Genomic DNA, 27768 nt, shown 5'->3' on the forward strand with positions numbered 1-27768 from the left:
AGTTCCTACACTTCAAACTTAAGCCTGGTATATTGAGCCTCTAGGGCAGTGCACACTCGTGCATGCCCAAAAGAGAAATTGTTGCTTGTCCTACAAGGTGGAAGTAATTTAAACAACTTTTGCTGGTTGTCCTCCTCCCTTCTCTTTTTATCACATGAATGAGAAGAAATTCCTTTTTTGCTGGCTTCTAATTTGAGAAGACAGAATTAAAATTGAATACATATCATTCTGCTTCTCACTGGCTATGTCAGAGTTACATCATAGTAAGACCCATTTACAACTGTTCCTCTGATTTCTCACATTTCAGTTTCCAAGTAAAGGAAATTTAGGCCTTTGTATTGGGTTGGAGATGCAATGAAATTTGGACAGGTTCCTAAGCTGGACAAATGGACACCACCACATACAGAGGCAGACAAAAACTCTGTGAGGTGTAGCCCGCTCCTGGAAATGGGGAGGATGGGCTGCTGGTGATCAGTATTTGATTCTTAGATCAAGTGGCAGGGAATATTTTTTTAAGAAAAATCTAATCACATCATCTTAGATCACAGTTCCTATAATGTATTAAAAGTTAATAGAGTATTTCAAAGGTGACAGCTTCAAGTCTGCCTACATATCAGACCCCACAAGTTTATACGCAGTGCATCTTTCTACCTGATCAATCAAAATTATCTCATAAATTTTCATACAGTCCTATTGCAATTTTGGCAACTTACAGTCCAAACCTGTGGATCAATCTTATGCATTTCTCCGTGAAGTAATATGCTACTTGTTTTTTGGGTTCAAATCCACTGAATCATAATCTTGTGAGAAAGTATTTAGAGGAGGGCCATAAAGATGATCCAGGGGCTAGAGGACCTCTGCTACGAGGACAGGCTGAGGGAGCTGGGATGTTCCAGCTGCAGAAGGCTCTGGGGGGACCTTGTAACTGCCTTCCAGTTCCTTAAAGGTACCTACAGGAAGGCTGGAGAGGGACTTTTTACAAGAGTGTCCAGTGACAGGACAAGGGGAAATGGCTTTAAATGGAAGGAGAATAGATTTAGATGGGACCTTAGGAAGAAATTCTTCAGTACGAGGGTGGCAAGAATAGAATGCCCAGAGAGGTTGTGGATGCCCCCTCCCTGGAGACGTTCAAGGTCAGGTTGGATGAGGGAGCACCTGGTTCTAGTTAAGGGCATCCCTGCCTATGGCAGGGAGGTTGGATTAGATGATCTCTAAGGTCCCTTCCAACCTAAGACATTCTATGATTCTATTCACTGAGGACGTCTTATCAACCCCTGTTAGAGTGTTTCTGTATATGAGACTCATTCACAAGAATAAACTTAAAATCTGAGCTAAAAGCGGACAAAGGACATAGATTTTTAAATCTTAACAATTAAAACATCGGACCTAAGCAGACTTTAAAGGACTTCAAATCCTCCCTCACATTAGACAAGACATATTGATAAGTCTTTGTTATTCCAACACAAGATATAGAAAAAGATCAGTGCATACCCGAGACTCTTCAGCAAAACTAAGCTTCTGAAGTCAGGCATAATACTACTGTTAATTTTGGGCATGAGAACAAATTCTGTTTGTTTTTTGCTTTTTTCACTGACCCTTTTCACAAGAAAGACAGGATCTTCAGTGCAATGTGCTGCCTTCTTGCAGTATTTGCCAGAATATTTAATACCTTTGTCAATGACACAGACAGTGGGATTGAGCATACCCTCCACACACCTGGTGACACCAAGCTGTATGGTGCAGTCAACACGCTGGAGGGAAGGAATGCCATCCAGAGGGACCTGGAAAGGATTAAGAGGTGGGCCTGTGCAAACCTTACTGAACTCAACAAGGCCAAGTGCAAGGTCCTGTACATGGACTGTGGCAATCCCAAGCACAAATAAAAGCTCGGTGATGAGTGGATTGAGAGCAGCCCTGTGGAAAAGGACCTGGGGGTGCTGGTTGACAAGAAGCTTAACATGAGCTGGCAATGTACATTTGCAGCCTAGAAGGCCAACTGTATCCTGGGCTGCATCAAAAGAAGCGTGGTTAGCAGGTCAAGGGAGGTGTTTCTCTCCCTCCACTCCCTTGAGACCCCACTTGGAGCACCGTGTTCAGTTCTGGGGCCCTCAGTTTAAGGACACAGACCTGTTGAAGAGAGTCCAGAGGAGGGCCACGAAGATGATCAGGAGGGTGGAGCATCTCCCCTACAAGGACAGGCTGGGAGAGTGGGGCTGTTCAGTTTGGAGAAGAGAAGGCTCCAAGGAGACCTTAGAGCAGCCTTTTGGTATCTGAAGGGGGCCTACAGGAAAGCTGGGGAGGAACTTTTTAAAAGGGTGTGTAGTGATACAGCAAGGGATAACTGCGATTAGACAATCTGTGATGCAGAACTTCGGAAAAAAGCAATATTCTTCAACAGTAAAAGAAAAACAAGGGAAGTTCTGGGAGAACACTAGTGGACCTCTTTTGTGTTGTTTTTTTTTTTTGAACTTTATGCAATGAGAATTAGACAGATCTCCAAGAAAGGTTTTTATGTCTCACTTGTCATCCTGGCTGGTTACAGTCAGAAAATTTGCTCAGTGTAGAGATGATCCTTTGCATTCAGTATCTTCCCTCACACAGCAGCTGGCTGACTTGGTTGAGTAATTATTTTTCCTGTTCTGTCATACAGGTAGCAGATAGATAAAGCCAACAGTGCAGAAGACATAATAATCAGATCATTAGACCTGACACTTACTTCATACTCCTCTTTGAATCCATAGCCTTCTGCACACTTCATTTGGGTGATGTGCTGCAGCAAGTCAGCTACGCGAATGGCTGGATGAAGCTGTCCGGTCTGGTAGGGCACATCCACTGGATCTCGCTTCTTGTAGGTATGGGATTGGACCAGGCTGCTTGTGTCACTGACCATCGTGTGGGTTTCATCTAGAAAAAGAGTATCTCATAATGTACTGGCTCATTTTGACTTATTAATAGAAATATAAGTTACACAGATTTCTAGAGGAATGGCGAAAATCTGACACCATCAGCAGTGCTTCTGTCTGTGAAGGCTACACCAGAAGAACAGCAAATCCATGGAGCACTTTACACAAGGAAATCACAAGACTGACTGGAATGACGCAAAGTCCATGGTTCTACAATGGAAGCATTGCAGAGCAGTCCGAACTCTAATATGGTTTTAAATATCACTAGCTGATTTCAAACAGGTTTTTAATTAGGCATTTGGTTCTGAACTGCACAGAAGTTTCATTCTGAAACTTCAACAAGTCCCACGGAATGAAATTGGACTTGTATTCGTCTTAGCTTATTGAAGTGCTATATTTTACACTGCAAATTTAGAGCAAATGTTTGGAGTGAGCAAAATAAAAAGATGCATAAAATGGCTTATGGTTTCATCAAGCTAGGACTGCAATGAAAATGTAGATCTGATACAACATTTGGAGACAAACTACAACAAGACAAATGCAAAGGATCATCTGATCAGGAAAAATGCCTTGACTGGCTGCTGAACATGCTTTAGGATCACAGTATATCGTGAGCCATCACATTAGGCATGGAATGTAATATGTCAACTGACATGCAAGCCAACAAACAAGAGAACCCAGTGGGCTGGTTAAAATTTTTACGAGATACACACTCTCCCAACCCTCCACATCTCTTCCATGGGGCAAATGGGCAACTTACCATTGATTGGCACTTTTAAGAAGATACATATCAGGAGAAAAAAAGAGGAGGAGAAAAAGGAAACAGGGCATAAGCAACAGTACTACATTAATAATTACAGGTAGTTTTATGTTTGTAATTTAGTATTTACAGAGTGATTTCTTAAATGATCTCAGTTTCACCATATAAATTAAATGTACTGAAACCAAGGTGTCTTACTGTGAGTCAATTCACCCAGATGCAACTGAGATAAAAACATTTAGCAGTACATAGACAAATGTGAAAGAGCACTCTACCTAAGGAATTAATTTGACTTTCTTCCTATTTAGAAAGAATTTTTAAAAATTGTTCAGACTGACATGAGAAAACACCTAACCCAAACCCTAAGATGTGGTGCTTTGACTATTCAAACTATTGCTCACTGGCTGCACAGTAAATGTAGCAAGAGGTTTATAAAAAATACTACACTTATTTAAAAAAAATTACTTTGTAAAACATGTACAAAAGGGAAGCTTTATAATAATATTTCCCCATTTGTAAGTTAGATATATTATAGTAGAAAGTTCCACAAATATTCTGCATTAAAAGGTCCCTGATCCTCACATACACACCAAAAACGCTACCACAAGTCATTAAAGGTGAGATTCTGGTCTTATTTTACCACTGAAAATTTAGGTTAAAGCCACAAAGCTCAAAAAATCATATTTCAAGGATGATTTTAGGTTCCTTCAATTCATGCTGATACTAAGACACATGAAACTGGTCCCCACTAAACACAGAGCCAATAAGAACTGTGGATTTAAACCTGGACCAAAAAAAACAGAAAAGTTTATGGGTATGAGTATGGGCATTTAATGACTTTTCCTGTCAGTTTGAGAATTTGATTTAATGCAGAGAAAAGGGACTAATTTTTTATTCATAGAATTTGCCAGCTTTTGTCTAATGTGATAAAACTGTACTGCAAAGCACCTTGGGATGCATGGCATGAAGTATGGTATACAACTGTAGGTACGGTCTGTTGCTGTTGAAATGGCACCTGAAAACTACAAGGTGGCTGAGACAAAAGACAAAAAAACTGTAGGAAGTTGATCATGATTTCTTGGGTGGTTTATTTCAAGTTTAGAATCAGGTTAGAAAACTTGGGATTTTTTTGCAAACTACAGAATTCCTTGTAATTCAGACTGTTAGCAGGGTCTTGTGCTACGAAAGCAGCACTTTCATCCTTATGAATCTCTTTCCCGTGACCTCCTTTGTTTTACACTAATTTTTCTCTCTCCATTTCCTTATTTATTATAGCTGCATTAACGTTATTTTTCTCTCTTTGGAAGTCATATTTTAAGTCATTTTAAATAAAGTGCTTGGTTTACATATTACATTAGGAGCCACATATACTAGAGGTTTTTTGCTTTGCCTTTGAGTGCTATAGCGTGAGCTTTTCAGGCATAACAGTCCACTGCTGTCCAAAGCGTGAACTCCTCCAGACGCAGTGTTCATATGCAACGGGAAGTCTCTCCAGCTTAAACACTCCTACAGCTGCCGTTGCTCTACTCTCCACTTATTCCCATAGAGCTGTACAACACTTATTATTATTTACAAATTATATGAACTCATGGCATTGATGGTATCTGGAAATCGAGTCCAGTATCTTTTCTGGGCTGAGGCTCTTTTTCTTTCTCCAATTTCAGAAATATGCACATTGATGATACTAGAGAAACATGACCTGTACTCATTCTCAGGAACTATAAATTTAGTTACTGTTATGTAAAGTGTTTTTTTAAATCTCAAGCTTTCACTTGGGTTATAAGGCTAAGCACGAAGGTTTCCCCTCAAACGTAAGAAAATTTCATCGTATCTGAAACTGAGAAGTCAGACTGTTGCCTTTTATGCCATTTAAAGAGTTCTCTACTAATTATCAGTCTTTTTTTTTCTTTTTCTTTTCTCAATTGGATAAGAAGTTCCTTATTTGCATGAATAGTACAAAGATCTTGCTATACATGAATTTGGAAACGGTGTGTTGCGGCCATTCTAGCAGATTTTGAAAACTAAATCATTCACCAGACGTGTACCCTTCCCAGGAGGTTGCACTGAAAAGTTCATTTAGTTCTAACTACAGGTTTGACCCTGCAGTCTAACACAACTTCTTTGGACACTGGAAGCCAGGAAGTGCACGTATGAGTTGCAATTAAAACCCAGCATATTTTGTTAATAGCTATATTCCTCTACCGATGCAAACATAGCTAATTGGATCTACCTCAGATAAAATACTATATCTATAGAGACAGTCAAAAACACTTTCTGTGAGAGCGACGCCTAGTCTGAATGGAACACCACCCATAAAAGGGTACTGCATTTTTAACATGTAAGGTTACAAAAAGGGTACTGCATTTTTAACATGTAAGGTCACAAAAACACTTATTTTCCACAGTGAAACAACTGGATGAGGTTGCTGTAATAGACCATAAAATACATACCTAACTAATTCAAAATTTTACAGATCTAGTAAAAGCAAAAAATTATTTTTTTTTCCCAGTGTGTGTTTGTGTGATATCTGAATTACTTGCTTAGAGATTATTTCTTGGGGGAAAAAAAGCTAACAATTTTGCCATCATTACTGTATAGCAAAGGATCAGAAAAAAAATTCAGAGAAACCACTAACTAAAACTTACTAATCCAGATAAGAAATCTCAAAATTTTTCTCCTGATAATAGTACTTTTCTCCTTGCCCACCCACAAGGTCAGAAAGAACATCTACTGGATGAAGCACTGAATGAATGCTAAAGCACACAAAAAAATCTAACATCTCAGGCAGTTAAAAGGCACTGCAAATTTCATTTGCATGCAGATTATTACATTGTTACAGTCACTACCATTACCTTCTTCCAGATTTACATAATGTATAAAAACCACACAAGTCGTTCTCAAGTTATCACACTGAAAGGCACCGCGCTAAATATTCTTTCACAACAACCAGTCTTCAAGATCACCTTTCTGAACTTATACTTCTTATATGCTTTACTCTACTTTTACTTAAGCCTGTTTAATTTAAAATTTAAGGGCAGGAATCCTTAAGGGGTGTTATATCCTTTACAGTGATTTGAAGAAAAAAAAGAAGAGAGCGGAAAATACTTGTAAAAATACCAAGCACTGTAAAAAGAGCAAATAGATAGGCTTAAAACTGGAGTTTGAATTTTTGTTACAGTGCACTGTTATGTTTTGATTAATTTTTTTTTAAAATCTCCCTGTTTAGTTTAAAGTTAGTATAGGAAGGGGGTGTAAATGAATACAAGCCACAAAGCAGTTAGATCTACATAAGCACTGAAAATGCAATAGTGCCTCATGCTTGTTTTATCACTGTGCAGAAACCACTCTTCATGACATTGGACAATAGTGAGTTTTCCTAAGTTCCCAGTGGGAATGTTTTACACTTTAACTGTATGGTTTTAACCTACAGTTCTACTGGTTTGTTTTGTTCTTGTGACACCTGATGCATAAAAAACTATATATGCTAAGTGTCATGTTATCATTTTGCTGCTCAAAGTACCAACTCTCCTCTGAAACTTCACTTTGACAAGCATGTCAGAAACAGTGCAGTATTGTGAGAAGAAATGACAGCTGGTGGATGGCCAAAATTGTATTTTGTCTGATTTTCTGTACCATGAATAGTCTAATTAGGAAAAAATGCTATTTTTAAGAAGTGACACCTTGAGTTCTGAGATAAAACGGAAAAAAATGAAGGAAACTATTTCAATTGCTGCAATAATCAAATTCTTTTGTGTCACTCCAAATACATGCATAAACATCTCACAAATCCACTTGTTAAAATTATTTCTCTCTTTTCTCCCCTGACTTTCACGGTGACAGTAGTAATCAAGCCTCATAACTGTCCTTAGCATTCTCAGTGTAGCCAACCCTACCACCCCTCCCTTCAGCATAAAAGTCCCACTTTTTGATACTATTGTCTGTTCCCGGAGAACTGTGACTTTCTAAATTACTTCAGCAATGAACTTTGATAAAGGGAAATGTTCTCACCTAAAATTGCAGTTGGCACAAATGGATCTGTCATACATCATAAGCAGGTCAATGCAGAAAAGGTAAAAAGAGAGAGAACAGTAAATGATTGATAAATGTTCTGAGTTTTCTTTCAGAATGCTACTGTGCACAACCAGTATGTTGCTTATATATATATTAAATTTCTATGGTAAGAAGTATAATAACATAATTATATAAGCTTTTGTTATGAAAAGGTCTATGTAGGGTGGAAACCAAGAAAAAAACCAGTTACCTGGGTAATAAGAATTAGGCACTGTTGTGCTCAATGTGTTAGTTTTCATTGTAAAGGAAGATGGTGAAGATACAGCTGCAAAGAGAAATAATGCTGGTTAGAGACAGCGAAGTGATACACAGCTGTTTAAGCTGAGGGGTACAGCGTGTGTGACTGACTTGGTTTAGAGTCTGTCCTGTTGTGTTTGTTGCACTGGAATCGGGACCTAGGGAAAACCAGGCGTGTCTACTAACTAAAATAGTCCATTGAATTTGATACATTCTCTAAAAAAGCAATGCCATCAGAGAAAGCATTTTGATTGGTGATGACAAATATACTTCTTAAATCACAAGATCATACTGAATACTGATGCTTGAATAAAGACACCATAATAACAACAGGTGTTTTTGACAGAAGCTTTGATCATTATTGAATTTACTTAATAATACTCTAAATACTGTATGCAAATATTCCGCTGCAGTTCATTTTTTCCTCTTGCTTTTTTTTGATGTGCTCAGACAAGTCAATGATTCATACACAGATACTACTATGCCCTGAGTATTACTCTTTGTTCAACAACAGTTTTCAGGGAGTGACACACAGACCAATGCTCGCATTGGTATTTAATCATTTAACCATTTTAAAAACCTATGGGATAGCCCAATGCAACAAATTAAGTTCATTTAGTTCCCTGGAACACAAAAATCACGTGAATTACAATTATAAGCATAGATAGATTCAACAGGCGAGAGTTAATCATGACATTTTGCAGGATGTTCAGCCAAGGAGTCATTAAAGGCTTTTAAGCAAAGCTCATTGCAAATGCAGCCTTAGTAGCTTGTCTACACAGCTCAAATCCAGTTGGATCAGTGAATGTAAGCACATTCTGGATACCTATAAACACACTAACAGGAGCTTGTGAAACAAAAGTAAAATCGAGGAAGACAGGATCTACTGGAGGAGGAGTGAGGTTACTCCCGCTGGCTTTTACCCATCCTTCTTTTGATTGATCTTCTAGGGCATACAGTTGCCAGCTCTTGTTAAGAGAGAGCTACCTGAAAGCTGGCTTAAGTAAAGCTGGCAGTTATCACTTATTCTATAAATGAATATATCTAAAACTACTTTCATTTGATTATGTCTCCTCAATCACTAGATGGAAAGAATGGAGCAGCATTCCTTTTGGGTATAGATACAGAGATTAGCTGAGGCCAGGGCTGCTGCAGCTAATAGAACTGGCTAGACAGAGAATGCAGCCAGGGTAATAACCTTTCACAAGATGTAGGAATGTTCAAAATCTCTTGAGTACAAGGCCTCACACAAAGATTATTCCTAAAGACTGTCAGGATGCTGTTTCTGGTGACCACATTTCTTATGGAAAGGCTATTAGAGGTTCTAGCCCTCCACTTGTATAAAATACTTGCTATGTCAATAATTTCAAATTGATTTAAGGTGGTTTACATAAAGAGGACAGTCCCAGGAACTCATTGCAGCTTCTTTGGTTGTTGTGACCATTCAGTAACACCACATCATCATGATGATGGAAGGATCTCATTAAATGCGATGCTATGTTCTCACCAGAAAGGCAAATCAGATTTTGAAAGATCTATTTCAAAGCAATTTCAAAAGTAACTCAAATGCAAATTAACGCTACAAATTCCGAGCCTAATGCTGCTGAGAGAAGTCTCACTGTATAAACCTCACAGAGTGTTTGTACAACTGAGCTCATCAAAGATAAGTTCTTAAGCTCTTTAATAAAGAGTAGGAGTTCGGCCTTGCATACTGTTAGTACTTGAAACAAAATTCAGTCTTTGACAAATTTTGAAGATGTTAAAAAATGATGGTGTACCAGAAAAACTGAGGTTCCTTAAGAACTACAAAAACCAAGAAAGTATTTTGAACACAGTCATTCTTCTTCCATTCATTTTAACAATTATAAAAACCTACTGTATTCCCTGTTTCTTTGCTTTAGTGCTAACCCCCAGACAAGAGTGAATCCTTGACTATAATACAGGAAATTTTATATCATAAATTTTATTCATTTTCAGGGTAAATGCAAGAAGACCAAGAATACTAGAGAATCGCTTATGAAATTGCAGAACAGATAATTCCACTGAGTTCTTCCTTTGCATAAGCAACAGAAAGAGCATCATCTCAAATTGGAAATAATAAGACAATTAGATCACCATTATTAAGTTAGGTCATTCAGAAATAAATTTAACCTACAAAAAAAGAAGTGAGCAGAAGAAGCATTTGAAGGACTCAGGACAGCATGAGGGATATAAAATTTTTAACATAATAGAGATTGGAGAAAAACTACAGCTGTTTCAGTAATGTCTTTGCTCTCCTGCAGAAGAAAAGGATGGGCAGAAAAAAGCTCAATTATACTTATTATTTTTAAAGAAGTCTATTCTTGATGTCTGACTGTCTTGCTCATTCGAATCCACACGGTAATGTGCTACACAGTGGGAAACTCTGGGTCCCATGGATTTTCCATGACTGAGTAATGAGGAATATTTTAAAAACCATTTGCACCTTTCTTCCACCTTCCAAAAAGTAAAAAAGAAATGAAAAGCAAAAACTTACATCTCCCGTTTAGATTGTGCGTGTCCATGAAAGAGAAAGCTTCATCACAGTTGGTGCCTTGCTCAGTGTAGCTTTTATCCATTGAATTCACCATCACTGTCATTTCCTGCCGCGTACTACTCAATGTCTCTTTCCGCTTTTTAGCCAATTTTCTTAAGAAATTAATGTTAAGGAAAAAAAACAACAAAAAAAATTTCAGTGAGCAGACATAGTCTTCATGCTGTTTAGATCAGTATTGCAGTTTGTAACCACATTATTAAGTAAAATACTTACAATTATTCCTACATTTCTGGAAACTTAAACTGATTTCACACTCATGTCTCTCAACAACATCTAATAATCAACAGAGAGTTGCCACTGCCCTGATTTAAGGTGAACATAGTACCTTAACCCTTGGGAACCACCACTAAATTTAAGAGGACTACATTATCCAAGTGATACTTGATGTGAGCTACTGTATCAGAGGCTACATCTGTTTAAATACATAAATAAAAATGATAGAAGATTTCACCACAACTGACAAATCAGTAACAATTTTCACTTCATGTGTGGAAGAACTATCTGGAGCTGTTTCATTGAGAAATTGTAGAACACAGCTAACTTGTTTACATCATACTGTATAGCATGTGCTTGATCTCTCAATACACTTTGCACAAGCAAGTGACATTTTAAATTTATGGCATTTTTAAAGACTATTTTCTGTCACTCTTGATTTCGGGAGAATTAGTCACAAGAGTTAGTTGCTTCTCAGCAGGAGTGGTCTGTCAGGGACAAGATCTTGATTTTGACACAGTAATAGTAATTCATTAAGCTGTAGAACTGCTTTGGGTGCATGTAACTTTTTCCCCAGATCTGTCTGTCTAAGCTAAAATCTCACTCTGTCTCTCCTAGAGTTATGCTTAGCTACTATCACAAAATAATGTGTTCACAACTCTTGATTTTTACTTCGAACTCTGTGAGACATCTGTGATGATAGTGGACGCCATGTCCATTTGGCTTGTTTCCCTGGCCTGTGACTGTCTTAGACCAAGCCTTTCTTCAAGTTCCTGCCTACAGATTTACTTTAAATTTTCTAGTTTCCTTCTGTACAGTATCTTCAATGTATGGGTTTTACACAGAAATAACTACTCCACAGACTTTGATCTTCTCATATCTGTTCCTTCAATGACTTCTCCTCTATGGAAAACATAATGGTTGAGCTCATATCCATTTACCACAAAGATCCTTTAGGTACCTTCAACTGGAATTTACAGGAGGTTATTATCTTTTCTATGTTTCCTTTCACTTCTAAAGGCCTACTGCATCAAGTGTAACCAACTTGTGCTAATTCTCAAAGATTAACTCTTTGCTAACTCTCATTCAGCATGAAAAAATGATTCTTACCAGAAAAAAATTCTCTAACAGCCTCCACCAGATTGCCAAAGACACATGTCTGTCTCCCCTCATGTTGTGTGGGAGGAGCTTTCTGTAAACCTCCCTACAAATAGCTCACTATTGAGCTTCAAATCAGATCACAGACTCATAGAATCATAGATTACTGGGTTGGAAGGGACCTCAAGGCTCATCTAGCCCAATCCTTGAAAGTGAAGAAATACAGTTTAAATGAGATGGCCCAGCACCCTCTCAAGTCGAGCCTTAAAACCATCTAAGGTTGTGGAATCCACCACTTCTCTTGAAAGACTATTCCAATGTCTGATTGTTCTCATCGTAAAAAAATTTTCCTTTGGAGTCCAACTAGAATTTCCCCAGGAGCAATTTGTCCCCATTACCCCTTGTCTTTCCCATGTGACTCCTTGTAAAAAGGGAGTCTCCATCTTTTCGGTAGCCAATCACTGCCTCGGAGTTTCCCCATGATTCCCATCTATCTACTTGTTATCTCTTATCTTACACCTAGATGGCAAACTACTTGGGCAGGAGTGATGCTTACGTTCTGTATTGATACAGTGTCAAGCTCAGTGGCATCTTAGTCCATGACTAAAGTTGGAAAGGATTCTGAAATGGAAGTCTTGCTCTTAACTGAAGCAGTAATAGCAAGTGTAGGCATGGTACTGGGTCATGGCGCACAAAACTATTAAGAGTTGCATTTGGCCTTCAATAAGCTGCTGGATTGCCGCTCTGCTCATGAGGGCATGTCCCCATGACTGATATACTCTGCTTTAAAAACCTGCTCCAGTACCTGCAGTAGTGAGTACCTCTTTGCTTATCCCAGCTCAGAAGTCATCAGCATTATCCTGAGCCACCAGGAACACACTCTACATTGAGACCGATGCTGAGAAGCAGAGTGTGTACGGTCAGCTGGACGGCAGCCACTTGTGGGACTCCACTAGGCATTCAGACACACCACAAAACCTCATCCACAAATGCTCATTATTATGGATTTCAAAATTCACTAATCATAATATTACAGTCCAGCTAGGAAAGAATGTAAGATAAACAGTAACAAGTCACATCCTTCCTGCAGATGAAGTTTAACTCCTGAATTTGTAATTTGGAATATCATTGATGGACAGTAAAAATAACTCATAAACAAAGGTTTTGTTTCTAGATTTTTATTTAAGGAGATTAAATGGAGGAACTTTACAAGTCCCTTTCTGATCAACACTTATTTACTTTGTAGACTTTATACTTCAGAGTAACAAGTCTTGTCACTTCACAGTGTATAAATGCTAGATTAGAAAATCTAGCCTGAACTATCAGAGATAGTAAAATTTCACTCAAGTACCATAAGTAAAGTAAAACTCATACCTTTGCACTCTTTAATCTCCCCCTTCCTTTGAATACAATTGTAATGAATGAGTAATACATTATTTAAAGCAGAAACTGAGTTTTATCTCGAAATGCATGAACAACTTAGTGGAAGTTCTTTATTAGAACAGTGTTATCAAAGTGGTAAAATGAATTGGATATACTGCCTACTCACTAAAGCTGGGAACCATGGTGTATAGTGGCCTTCCATTGCTCATCAGTGGACCTGTGAGTACTGTCTCTATTTACAAAACCTTTTACTGCTGCCAATCTCACAAGCTCAGCACTTTCTCCAAGAACTCTTGCACATGAACGATGCACTGGTGAATGGGAAACAACTCTTCTTTAACAGCTTTTTAAAGAAGAGTTACTAAGAGAACTGCCCTGGGGAACATGATAGTGATATTGATCCAAATCTGAAAATCTGCCATGTGGTAAAATAAATGATGATAGCAGCCACCTCGTGGGATTACAAAGAAACACATGCTCTGTAGGATGTACATCCCAAGCATCTGCTGTTACAGGGAATGTCAGCTATTTTACAGTAAAAATTGTATCCTTCCCAAGGAAAGCCAGAGTTCTTGCTTATTACACCAGTAACAAGAAGCTCAAACTCTATAAAAAGTCAGCTAATTTTCTTAAAGAAATTACAACAACATTTTCTTATTTCCTTAATTTTTGGTTTTGGTGCCACAGTCAAGCTATAGCAGATTGTTTTTATGACAGTAACAACTGTACAGCACTTCTCAATCCGAATCTAATTCTGGAAATGGGTCTTGTGGGAAAAGTTCAAATCTGTAACAACTGTTACTGGAAGAGAGTGATACCAGCCAGACTTTTGTACTGCAAACAAAAACACCCAATGGACTTAGCCAAGTAAACTTGAGATGAATATAACATTTTTTCATCTGCAGTTTTCAGAAATTGCTAAAAGTGTTGCAGTGCTGCAGTCTCTGCAACTCATCCATTCTTCTGATCTCTCAACCCCTGGGAGGCTCTAGCTACACAAGATTTAAGAAACTTGTAAAATCCTAGTACTTCACATCACCATCACCATTTATGCTCTTAGATTTGGAGTAAATTTTGGAGGAAAAGAAGACTTAAATATTTGATCATCCTCACTCATGGAAGACACTTCACAGCTACCCTCTGATGTTTCCACCTTCTTAAAGGAAAAGAGATTTACAATCAAAGGTAAAAACATAAAACAGATGGAAGCTCTCATAATCATTACCTAGGATGAAATCTCCTATACAAGGAAAGCAAAAATGATCAGCTTATCACACAAACAGTGTTACTATCACTATCTGAGGAAAAAGAATATAGTATACCAGTCTCAGAAAAGAGGAGCCTAATATTCAGACCAATCTCAAGATTAGCTAGGAACTGTTGGTATTTTAAGGCAAAAGAAACTGCAAGAAGTGAGCTGGTGCAATGGTAAAAATACAGTAAAATGCAGAGCATACAAACATACAGACCCTCCCCCCGCCCCCCCTCAAAATTGTGTTGTATTTTGGGTATCATCTACTCTATTCTGTTGCAAATATTCATAAAATCAGCCTAGCAAAAAAATAAGCTAAAGCCTTCATCACAGTCTGTCCCCATTTTATCTGTCACCATGAAACTCTTAAATGCTGTGTCTTCTCCTGAGCAGTTCCTTCTAGCTGAAAGGATCACCTTGCAAAATCTCTGCAAGCCTGACTCAGTATCATTCTCAAAATCCTCCTTCTTTATGATTCCTCCTTCAAAATCTCCAACAAGCTAACACCAATAACTCTTAAGTTCTGCTACATTATATGCCTCTATTTGGTTAATTTTCAATCCACTTATATGTATCCATTTTCTGTGTCCTGTCTTGACTTAAATAACAATCTCTTTGGGACCTAGCCTGCCTTTTCCCTTTGTGCTTATAAAGCACTAGGCACAAAGGGACACTACCATAGTTAGAGGAAAGTAACAGTCAAAATTAAAAAAAAAAAAAGGTGCCTAAGGCTGATAACCAGAATCAACTCAGGCTCTGAAAGAAGCCTTCAATTTTTATTTAGGAACACTGAAAATAGTATATTTATTTGAATCAAACAAAACCACTCACTTCCTTCTTCCCAGCTCCAAACCCAGTGGTACTCTCTTTTTTGTATCAGTTTTGCCTCCTTTCTTCCAAGCAAAGAAAGGAGAAACAAGAGGCTGCTACTTTCCACAGCTCCAGCAGCACACTACCATCACCAAGATATTAATAAATACAGTGAGATGAAAATTGTAACAATGTTACTAAAGGAATTGGGCTGATTTATTTTTCCTTTAATTAATTCAATGAACTACTTGCACTTTCAGCAACAAGATAAAATAGCTTCATACATACATATCGTTTGAAATTTTACTTCTCTATTTGAGGACACATAAACAGCTCTGATAAAGACAGGATTGGGGACTTCAGTGCAATTCACTGGTGTGGTGCACTTGTAGTTACAAAATCTTTTAACAGTTTGTTCACCAAATCCCTGGTAGAATACAAACTGTCATCAGAAAGATCCTTTAGTAAAATAATAGCTGGTTAAAAAGACACAATAGAAAGGTTAGGACTAAATGGTATTTTTCCCAGCAGAGATACATTATTAGTAGGTATCTCATAAAAGTGCTTGCTGGGATTTGTACTATTCACCACATACACACTGACCTAGAAAATGGGTGAACAATGTTTCTGGACAACACAGAATTTTTAATTGGCAGTAAAAATTAGAAATAAAGTTAAGAAGCTGCAAATTCATCTCGCCAGGTACAGTGACTGGATATGCACTAAAAATAAATCTCAGTGTTGCCAGATATGAAGTCATGCACACGGAAAAAATAATCCTAACTATATCTACACATATATACACGACACACACACACACACACACATATATATATATATGACCTCATAAACAACAGAAGAAAGAAACTTGTTAGTCATTGGTTCTCTGAAGACAGAAGTACAGTGCTATCTATAGTCAAGAAGGCAAAGAGAAGTCAGAAATGATAAGGTAAGAAGAGCGAACAAAATGGAAAATGTCACTACGTACATGTACAAATCTATGCAGCTCCCACATTTTGAACACTGCATGCAGTTCTGCCACGTGCCTATCCAAAAAAGATTTTCTCAAACTGGGGAATTTATACAAAGAAGTGATGGGAAGATTAAAAGAACAGATCCTCCCAGAAAATTGGTAGTCCTTATATAGATGAGGAGTATATACAGTAAAAGTATATAAAAGAGAAAAGCATGGAGAAAAGTAGTTCTCAGAAATATAAGAACCAGAACCAGAGATTATATAGAATTTTTTTAAAATATAGAAGCAAATACTTTCACATGAACCAGACAATTACAGAACGCATCACCACAGGACTCTATAGATCAGTAGAGATTCAAAAGTAAACACCAGTAAAAGAAAAATTGATTAAGGATTGAGCAGAGGACAGCAAATGCATTACCTTATCTTTGCTCTGTTTGTGTATTCATCTAAAGGCTTGTCACTGGCCACTGGCACAGACATGATGTAAGTCTAGTGGACTTTTAATCCAAAAGTTGGTATGATTTTTTGTTATATTAAAAATGCCTGCACAGACTATGCAAGGGTGACAGAGCACTGGCACAGGCTGCCCAGGGGGGTTGTGGAGTCTGGAGACATTCGAAACCTGCCTGGACGTGTTCTTGTGTCACCTACTGTAGGTGATCCTGCTCTGGCAGGGGGGCTGGACTAGATGATCTTTTGAGGTCCCTTCCAGCCCCTGACACTCTGTGATTCTGTGATTTGCTTTTCTAACACTTGGAATCACTCACCTTTTTGCATTGTTCAGGCTACTTATGATATACCAGTTAATTAACTCAGAAATTAATTACTTGGCTCATCTATTTTGGCTATAATATGCCAGAAGAAGACTCATAACTATTCTGAAGAAAATGCTTTAATCCGAAATCATCTGATGAGTATCACTGATCCAGCGACGCTCCGTCTCAAGATGTAATTTAATAAAAGCTCTCCACAAGTTGCATATAAGAAAGTCTGCTAATGTAACTGACTTAATCCCTGTAAATTATATTTTTATACATTTTTCATGCTTAGGTTGAAATTTATTTTTCTTTAATAAGAAAACAGTCCCTGTTAATAACTGACTGTTTTCTTGTCTTCAGCAATGGGTCTTCTAGGGCAGATACAAAACCACACACCACACATCACTGTGAGAATTACACGTGTACATCGGAGTTCACATTTCGCCTACTACCTCTGGTTTGTGATAGTACACATTTGGTAACACTGAGTATTACTCTAATCTGCATTTAGAAAATTCCAAATACTATTTATTTTTTTCTTAGGATAGATTTTAAAGGGCATACCTTGCATCTCCAGTGCCCCATCCGTATCCTTTATGTTACTTTGTTAAAATGTCCTTGTGGAAAACAAGTTTTAGGAATCTGAATATTTAGCCCAATTCAACCAAAATTGTAATTTTCCTCAGGTGTTACTAAATAACTGTCATTAAGTAATTAATGCTTTTATTCTGCTTTATATTCTTATCAAAACAGTAATACTCTGTATGGAACCCCTTTCATCTCCCCTGACTGGACAGAGACACAGATATGAAGTACGTGAAACCAAGTGAGGAAGCAAAACAGAAATGGCATTGCATTAGTGATAGTGAAGTTCTGCTCATTGTAAACTTCTGTCATTCAATTTCACATTTACATGCTTTAGACTGAAATGTAATATACTCAAGAATGCAATTTTACAGTGACATTAAGCTGTGTACTGTCAACACTCCATCAGACAGGAAATAAAGTTGGGAGAAGGCGCTATGTTTTGGAGCAAGAACTAAGGAACAGTTAATAAAATGCTTTAAAAGTTTTCCTCACTTCAGGAACTGGCATTTCTAGAGAACAAGCACAGGGAAAGTAACTGTCAAGAGAACTAAAGAAGAAGAAAAGGTAGGCAGGATCCCACTGAGTTGTGTCGCTTCTTGCTTAGGATCTCTTAATATGCAAATCTCTATTAGATTATAAAAATATTTTTGTCCTAAGAAGTCCAACATATATTGACATCACAACAAAGTAAAGCTACAACAGTGTGGAAGACTAACTGAGACATTATGAATATTTGATTATAGACAAGGGTGCATAAGTCCTTTTACCTGAATTTACAAAAGGAGTGCTTAATTATGCTTTCTTTTAAGTGCCTTCTCTTTGTTTTAATTACCAACTTTCTGCTTCAGTGCAAGTGCTAACATTATTAATTTCATTTTTACTGTGCTCTTGCATTTTCTGATAAAGACAAAAGAATGAACTTTAAAAAAATGATGTGATGCTGCTCAGATTTTGAAAACATTGTTACTGATACTGTAAGACTTCACTTTTCCCCCTTTATTCACTGTGGCTTTCATTTTTGCCACAGAAACTTTAGCAGCACTTTCAGTAACACCAAAATGAGTACTGTGAGACCAGGAAGGCATCGCAACTGGCTAGAAAGGGAAAAAGAGAAGGCAATAGGAGTAAAAGGATGGAGGGGAGAATCCGTTTAACTTATAGGGTTACAAGAACTGAGTGCAAAATGAGTACAAACTTTTTAAATAAAGGTGGAGGTTAACAAAAACAGTTTTGATTTATAACAGCATAAACCCCCCTAGATTTGTCTTTCTCTGTTTTTTACTTGCCTTTTTAGTCATTGCATATTAGAACTTTTAACAGTCTTTTTCTGCACTTTGTTGTTACTAGTAGATTGGTTCACTAGCATCACACAAGATCAAAACAAAAAGAACAGCTACTTGGCTGCATCTCATTTTCAAAATATCAGCAGTAGCTCACAGGTAAAATATGGCATGACTTAACAAACAGTGGATCAGAAAAGAGAGGAAAAATACAGAGGGGAATGTAAAATTAGAAGGAAAAGATAATAGAAAAGTAAGGTACAGCTGCAGTCACAGACACTCAGCTCACCGACTTTTACTGCTAAAGTATTCTTTCTTGAATTTAGGTATTCAGCACATACTTTGAGATTTGCTTATACCAACATCATGAAAAACTCTGCTTATTTGTTTCTTAACTTCTGCTTTGAATGAACTCCTGCACTGTGTTATCTGAGTTTCTGCAACTGAAGTTACAGCATCAAAGCCCAAAACACCTCAGGTCAAAGGAGGCATCGCACTGACAGATTTTCTTTGCCGGTGCCATGGCACCGACAGTGCAAAAAAATGGAACCCTGTGGTGTGCATCAGGTCAACAGTACGACATTTATTTGAAATGGCCTATCTCTTGTCTTAGCTCACAGAGAAAGTTAATTTTGTGGTTACAGTTTAGTTCGCATTTGTCGACCTAAGAAGACCTCAATGCATTTTAGTATGATTGACAGCCTCTTCAGGGAAGGCTCTAGGCTATGGCAGTAAAAAGGACTTTGAGAAGCTGTGGCAGAACTGTACGTCTGCAAAGCTCCCGGCTGCACTATTTCTGGCTCAAGTTAGTCACTGGTCTCAGTCTTTAGAAGAATGCACTCTCGCACTTCAAAAAATTAAATAATCTAACACCTCCCTGCCCCCCCAACAAGAGAATAAAACTAATGAGATGTGAGCGGCAATATTTTCTTAAAATTTACCATTATCTACTTTCGTCCGTGACTTTGATTATTACAAATAATTAATCAGGCAAAAAGCTGTCCCATTCTACTCAACTGAACTAAGGAAGGAAAAATGAAAAGCCACAGTTTCTCTTCATTAGTTTCAAAATGTAACAATTTCGCAATATAAATTTAAATTTGCTTTGATTCTTACGATCCTCAAATTAATCAAGAAAATAGTGAATTTAATTGACATACAGGTCCTTCTGAATTGTAAGGGTTTACAATAAAAATACACAGAATATTAACACAATTTTTGTTTCCTACAAATTAATTAAAAATATCTTTAAGGTCGTTGAGTCCAATCATTAACTTGGCAGTGCCAAGTCCACCTCTAAACCACATCCCTCACACAACCTGTGCTGGCCCATCGATCCAGCCTGTCCAGGTGCCTCCACAGAGCCTCCATACCCTCGAGCAGATCAACACTCCTGCCCAGCTTGGTGCCTTCTGCAAACTTAGTGAGGGTGCACTCGATCCCCACATTCAGATCACTGATAGAGATGTTAAACAGAACTGGCCACACTACTGATCTCTGGGAAACACCACTTGTGACTGGCTGTAAACTGGGTTTAACTCCATTCACCACCACTCTCTGGGCCCCGCCATCCAGCCAGTTTCTACACGGAGCAGCTGGGAGCAGCTAAATCAGAGTAGGGAGATGAGGGATGAAATGACTCCAGAATACCAAAAAAATAACACTACAGTCTTTGACACAGTAGCAGATCAGCACTGAGGTCCCTCTTTCAGCTGATGGCCCAGCAAAATTACATACAGTCAAACAGAATCATAGAATAATTAAATACAATGATATAGATAGCTTTTACTTTTTTATCTCATTTTTAAAATATTTGTTTCTGCTGTGTATACTAAACTACCTTTCTAATTTAAGAAGCAAAGCTTGTGTAAATATTTTAATCAACACAGCTTTTTCATTAGAGACTTAGTTATATTCACATTGAACTGTACCATGACAATGTGATAATTTTCCAGTGGAAAAGGCAAATTATATTTTGATTTTGATTTTCTAATATGGCATGAATAATACACATGTTCTCATTTTAATGATGAAATGTTCCATTTTCCATTGTGTTTGATTTGTATTAATTTCTGCTACATTAATTGCACATAAATGTAAAATGACATTACACCACTTTACATGATTTCTATTGCACTATTTCAGTTTTGTTTAAATTAAGTATTCAGTCTCTGAAGAGATCATTTCCTGAAATGTATGGTCAGAGGAAAATTCTACACCTGACCTTTTCTTTTGCCTGATACTTTTTCCCCACAAAAAAGAAATTTCATTTTCTTAGCTAACTCTATTAAGAACAGTAAATGAAAATTTATATTTTACTTATCTATAGCTAACAAGAATACTTAGGTTCTTTTGTATGCAAATGAATATATATACCTAATTCTATTTTAGAAGATAGAACTTAAAAGAAACAATTTAGATGAATGAAAGATGTGTATGTCATATTGGGTTCACAGAGAGATATATTTCCTTCGTAGTATTGTGTAGATGGGTATTAAAGACTTTGCTCACGGTATAAGAATACCATACTTATATTGTTTTAAAGATACATTTTGCATTTGACATTGCAAATCTTCCACTTCGTCTCAACAGCTTTTCTTTTTCTTCTCCCTCATCATATTATCATACGATCCCAATAAAGAACTAAACAGACAACACTGGGGCCTACTCTGGAGGAGGTAGGTGTGTGATGTGCAGTGCCAGACAACACAAACATGAAAGCTTTTCACACAAACACATTCATAACAGATTCTGAAATCCTCTTCCTGAAACTAATTACCATTTTAGAAAAGGCTGGCTAATGATGAAAGAAAACACCTTCTTATCCCGTAGCTGTCAGTTTTAAGTAGAGCCTCAAACTCCCAGGGGTGGTGTGCACCATAGGTGCCCAGAATCCCTCTGCTTTCACAAAGTGAGACAAGAAGCAGTACTAAATTGATACCAATTTGTTATGGGATGATTCTCCCCACACCACATTTTCACCACATTTTCAGAGGTGTTCTTAGCATGAGGAAATAGAGAGCTGTATGGCAGATGTGTCCATTACACAGCAGTTTCATTGTCCTTTCTGCCCACTAGCCTCTTCCTTTGAGATTTGCTGTGATACCTTAAACTCCTTAAGCATGGCCATGCAAATGTCTTCCTTTAAAAGTATATCTGCCACATAAGCAGTTCCTTCCACATACAGAAAATCCCTAGTCTCACAGTGCATCACTACCTGAGGCTAACCGGGGTACAAGACAGTTATTTCCTACATGAAATAGCTTGTTACTTTCACTAAGGGGTTAGAAAATTTGCCTTCCAAGTCCCAGTGGAAGAAGCAGATTCCCAGGTTTCTATAGAGTTTAACAAGTTGCTTCTAGGCTTGTGTAGGCTCAAGTTATTAGAAAGCAATAGTAACTGTGACAGTTTTAAATATAGCAAATATTTTTTCCTCAAGGTATTTAGGTCTCTGCATAGAACTCTCTCACTGGATGAAAACTAAGGCATTTGGCTTTATCAGTATAAGGACACAAAATACAGGCAAAATAAATTGCTTCAAGTTCTCTAAAACATTTCTCAAAGGAATAATCTTTAGTATATTTGTGACTTAAATATATGTAAATATATTGTATGTATTGTATATTTTACATACATGCACATATATATGTAAACATATAACTAAATATACATAGTAGTGTAGTGCAGAACCAAAAGCAAAGGTTTTGATAGGCTCAATCTGACAGGACTCATTCACTGGCTTGGTGCTCCTTGGGAACAGAACACAGAACAGCCAAAGGCTTTTTGCTGGTGAAAATTTCCACTGTATTAGTACAGATGTTCTAGCAGACTGATAAGCATCCTGATGGAGCTCCTATGTAAGTTCTGCAGTGCGAGGTACTTCTTCAGTTCCTGGGTATATTGGCTTCTATACAAGACAGCATTACTTTCTCACACTGACTTTCAAACCATAGTCTCATATTTCCTAACTTGAGTAGATAATTCTGGCCTCTTTGTGTCTCAATGAAGCTTGCATAACATAACTGCTACCTAGTACTGAACACTCAGAAACTCACACATGATTTTTTGTGCACTACCTACACTCCATCTCTATCATGCCTCTTTCATGTTTTCAAGCAATTCCCTCCTTCAAAACTTTTGTAATATTCAATACACTTCGGTGGTTCGAAATATCCAGCTGCACAGGATTTTAATCAGCTTTTTACAGGAGTCTATCTTCCCTCTCTTCCACAAGAAGAAATCTGTCTCAACAAAAGTCACTGACTAAAAACTCAAACTAGGCAATACTCAGTCATGTACGAAATAAACTCATTTTTCTTCCTAAGGGGCTGCTGAAATTGGGCCATCCCCTTAAGGCGAGTAGAATAACTAGTGGGATGCAGGAAGATATACCCGGAGCATAGTGTTCTTGGTAGTGCACTAATTTAATAGCGCTCTGTGCTCACTGGAGGGAGGAAGGCACTAAGCAGTGGTTCTTTAGCAGCATGTAGCTCATAAACCATTCAAGCGCTCTCCCAAGCCACGGGTACATCAACTAATTGGCAGTGGGAGTGTGGTGGCAGACGGACTGCTGGTAATCCAAAGCCATGACTACAGGAGGAAGTGGCCTTGTGAGGCTGATACTATTTGGCCAGTGTAAGATGTACGTGCACCCTCAATCCAATCTCATCTCATGCAGAGGAATGGGGCTTCTGCGAGAAATTGTCCTCTTTATAAAGTAGTTAACGAAGTTGTCCGGCCCCTACTCCTCTCTTAGCAGTCACGAGTTTTGCAGTCTTACTTCCTATATCCTTCATAATGAAGATGTTAATACAAGGCTTGTACAGCAAGATAGGTTAATCCGCTTTAGGGGGTCTTAATATTGTGGAAAAGGCAGCTGATATGGCCACAAACCACAGCGATTTTAGGTGAGAACATTTCAAATATATATATTTAGATCACTTCATTTCTAGTTCTGGCAAACTAAAACCTATTAACACCGAAGGCTTTCTTAATTAAAATATGTAAGAAAGGTGTCAAGGAAAGCTTCTCTAAATCTTTCTAATAGTTTCCTCTGAAAAAAAATCAGTGTTATAGCCACAATAATATTTGAAAAGAATAATTAACGATTGCATATAATACGGGATTTTCGCTCAGCTATTCCACCCACAAGCAGTATGATAATCCAGAGACTGAGGAATTAAAAATTTTTGCATGGAACCATGCTACCTTTACGTCTACACCTCTGTCACAGAAACACAAAGAGAAAATGAATGCCTTGTACTTTCTCTCAAATCTAATTCTAAATTCTGTGAAAATACACTTTTAAAGACAGAACGACATCTTTTATCCTTGGAAAAGGAAAAACCTGAAATGTCTGAAGAGAGCTTGCATGGTAAAATTCCTTCTGAGCAATCAGAGTGAAAGCTATAAATAATGCCACAGTCCTTCCCCTGATGAAATCATCCATTACAAGAATACTGTATGTATTAATATGAGTTGCTAGGCACTGTGCTGTTATTCAGAAGGCAACAACCCCAAACAATTAAAATACCACTGCATCATGAAAAATATCAGTCAATTGGAATCTACAGCTTTAACAGTTATGATAGATGCTGTTCTTACAATGCACAGACGCGTACTTCAAATATATTGGAATATTACAATTTACAGTAGTGATATAGTACAGTAAGTACATTGAGTTTTACAGAGATATAGACGTGCTGGAAGTGTCACTGAGAGGTAGTAATGAAGCCAGAAACAGAACTAACAGGTTTTTGTGTTGAAAATTATAAACTACTCCTTTGGACTCTTCTAATAGTAACAAACAATGATGAAGATTCTACGTGGCAGTGCTAAAATTGACTTGCCAACTCATCATTTACAGATAAAGGACGTAAATTGTGACAGCTGCAAGGAAAAATGTCCTTTCATTATTAAAAAATCACAAACAAAACCAACAGAATTTGGTAACAAAGTAAGCAATACCTCTACAGCAAAATTTGAGTTCCATAAAAACCATACTCCACCCCTGAAGATTTTAATGGTTAATAATATCCCCTCTATGAGTTTACTGAATATATCTAGCACAGATTTGGAAGATGGTACTTGAGAGGGAGGTTCTTAATGCCTATAGCAAACTGCAGGTTAGATGAGGAGATAGGTCTGGGTAAAAGTCCCATTAACAGAAATTAGAGGGAGGATTTTAACTTGCCAGACAGTACTACCAGTCAGTAACATTTAGGAATCTGTAGATATTTTATACTCCTAGAGAAACCGTTGCAATATCTTTCAACACTTTAAAGAGATAATGTAGTGAGTAGGATTGCAATTGAGTACAATATTTACTGTGGAACAGGTTCTTTTAATGTTTTGGCATAAGTATTAGCATATTTTCTACTGACTTAGGGTAATAACCATAATATATTCATTATGGCTATTTAATTGCACAAAAGCACCTGAAAATATCTATGATGTTGTGACCGTTTTTAAAAGCTAAGGAAATACAAATGCTCAACTACAAATAAACGAGAACACGGCAATTTCTCTCTACCGTACCGTTTGATTCAAATTATAACAATGTTAAGATCAGATATCAAACAAATGTTTTAACTAGATAACTAGATTGACATTTCCTAGCCTATCTTGACAACTTGTTAGTAAAGTGTTATCCTTCAAAGGAAATTTCAAGCCTCCTCACAGCTGACTTCAGTGGGGAGTGAATTGAATGAGGAGTTCAGAAGGGTGCATTCCACTTCTGCCCTTGGAGAAAGGAGTGCTGCCTCTTTCGAGGGGCTAATGGGCTTTCCTCTGCTTTTACTTGTGTGAGACCAAACGTAAAACTGGGATCTCTGGTTTATCCGTTAAACTTCTTAGTCAATTAGTAAGCTTAGTAATGGAATCCTCCTAATGAAATGATGACCCAAGTGCTGCACCATGGGTACTTACAAGAACTTTATATTGAACCGCAAGTCACCACATGGAATGACATTACCCTCCAGTGAGGGGTACTTTTGAACAGTCACTAGTAAGCTTTAAGCTTAGAAATACTGGAAAAAAATAGCATTCTGCTAGTTTCTTCAACAGCAAGGAAATAAGTACTTTAAAACACAAAAGTGGCTATCTGTGTAATTCATTTGGGACACATGTTCACTATTTAATTAGTGTTGTCCTTCAAAATGTTGTAACAATATATATAACTGTAAATAAGTGGGAAAAGACATTGTAATAATATTTTGACATAGGTGAATTACAGATGTGGAGACTCTAGTTGACTTTAGATGAGAAGTTATGGTAACAAAAAGCTAGACAAACCAATTTTTTTCCCGAAATGCAGACTCAGAAATGCAGGCTGAAGGAGATGCAGGGACACCTATTTTGGACACGGACATAATTTCGGTAGACTATTAAACAGCAGTAGAACAGTATTGCCTTTACTATGTCAGCTGATTTTGGAAATTAGGGAAAGTTTCTCAATTACTGGCATTTGCAAGTAAAAACAACAAAAAAAATAAACAGCTGACTCTGCCAGAAGCAGACAGAAAGCATAATTTGGAAGATGTTTCTTACACACCAAAACAGCACAGGCACAGTAATGTATTAATATTGTGGCCTGCACCTAAGGACATCCTCTCCTCTCACACTTCCAGCCAAAGTTTGTTTCTGCCACTTACTTTTTTTTTCCCTTCACTCCAGTGATCCATGCAGTTCCTGTTCCTACACAATATAAGACTCTCATCCTATTTTTCCACTTTATTAATATTGCTCCTTTCACCTGAGGAATTTTAAATATTTCATGGAGTTTTAGTAATTAAAACCTACATCACTCTTTGTGAAATATGTATAGTAAGGGGATAGAGAGAAAACACTTTGCTCATCAGTAAAATGGATCTTGGAAGGAAGTTAGCAGTGGGCTGACAGGAGTGTTACTCTTTACACAGAAGATGGAGAAGACTATTGCATTTGGCTGAGAGATGAAGGGATTCCAATAAGATGACTGTTATTACTATTTACTCTGAGGGTGGTGAGACACTGAAACAGGTTGCACAGAGAAGTTGTGGACGCCTCCTCCCTGGAAATGTCCAAGGCCAGGCTGGATGGGGCTTTGAGCAACCTAGTCTAGTGAGAGGTGTCCCTGCCCATGGCAGAGGGGCTGAAAGTAGATGATCTTCAAGGTCCCTTGCAACTCAAACCATTCCATGAGTCTATGATTCTATGACATTACCTAAATGGAGGGTTGGTCCAGAAAATTGAAGCTTTTACAAACAACTTTATTCATGAGCAGTACAACTAACAGATTCAAGCTTTCTAGGAATTAACGTACTGTGTTTCCTAAATATGGTGTTCCCAGTTCTCCTTGAAGTGCTCAACACCTGCTCCCCAACATTTCCCAGCTACCTGTGCTATCTGTATAACTAAGCAGCAGTAGCTGCTAAACAGCAACAAGGCTAAAAACAGGATGAAATTTTAAGTGTCTCCAAATAACTGTAACTTGCTGTTTTAAGATGATCTGACAGATGGGCAGAGTGGCCCTCAGCACTGCTCTGGGACAAGGATTCAAAACAAACCTGCGGCTTTTAACTTAGATAAGAATTTGGAGAGAAGTTAAAAGATAAGTTAAGCTTGATTCAGGATTATATCTGAAAGTGCTGAACTTCAAGCAATCACAGTGTCAAGGCTTATGGCAGTTATGGACTCTCACGGACAGACTGGAAGCTAATCATATCCTGCTATATTTATTATTTCATTCCCTCTATCCGCTCTTAATTTACCTTGCCCATTTTTTATGTTTGGGATTTCAGGTTCATCAGTGGCAATACCTTCACTGATCAGATGTTTGAACACCTATCGTAAAAATGTGATGTGGAATAGCTTGAGTGAGG

The 27768-nt window shown here is 37.7% G+C and overlaps 1 protein-coding gene across 1 annotated transcript in view; it reads right to left on the minus strand.

The window, feature by feature from the left end:
- Positions 1-1669: 1669 nt before the first annotated feature.
- The window catches only part of LOC104271100 (receptor-type tyrosine-protein phosphatase mu-like), a gene marked incomplete at both ends in the record, with an annotated part of 126851 nt that continues 100752 nt past the window's right edge, over positions 1670-27768 (minus strand). Inside the window, 6 exons of the mRNA XM_009865679.1 lie at positions 1670-1781; positions 2717-2904; positions 3664-3675; positions 7672-7698; positions 7925-7999; positions 10487-10638. Of these exons, the coding sequence (XP_009863981.1) occupies positions 1670-1781; positions 2717-2904; positions 3664-3675; positions 7672-7698; positions 7925-7999; positions 10487-10638 (566 nt within the window). The remainder of the gene's footprint in view (positions 1782-2716; positions 2905-3663; positions 3676-7671; positions 7699-7924; positions 8000-10486; positions 10639-27768) is intronic.

Source organism: Apaloderma vittatum, unplaced genomic scaffold, assembly GCF_000703405.1.
Source record: "Apaloderma vittatum isolate BGI_N311 unplaced genomic scaffold, ASM70340v1 scaffold743, whole genome shotgun sequence".
In the NCBI taxonomy this organism is placed as follows: Eukaryota; Metazoa; Chordata; class Aves; order Trogoniformes; family Trogonidae; genus Apaloderma; species Apaloderma vittatum.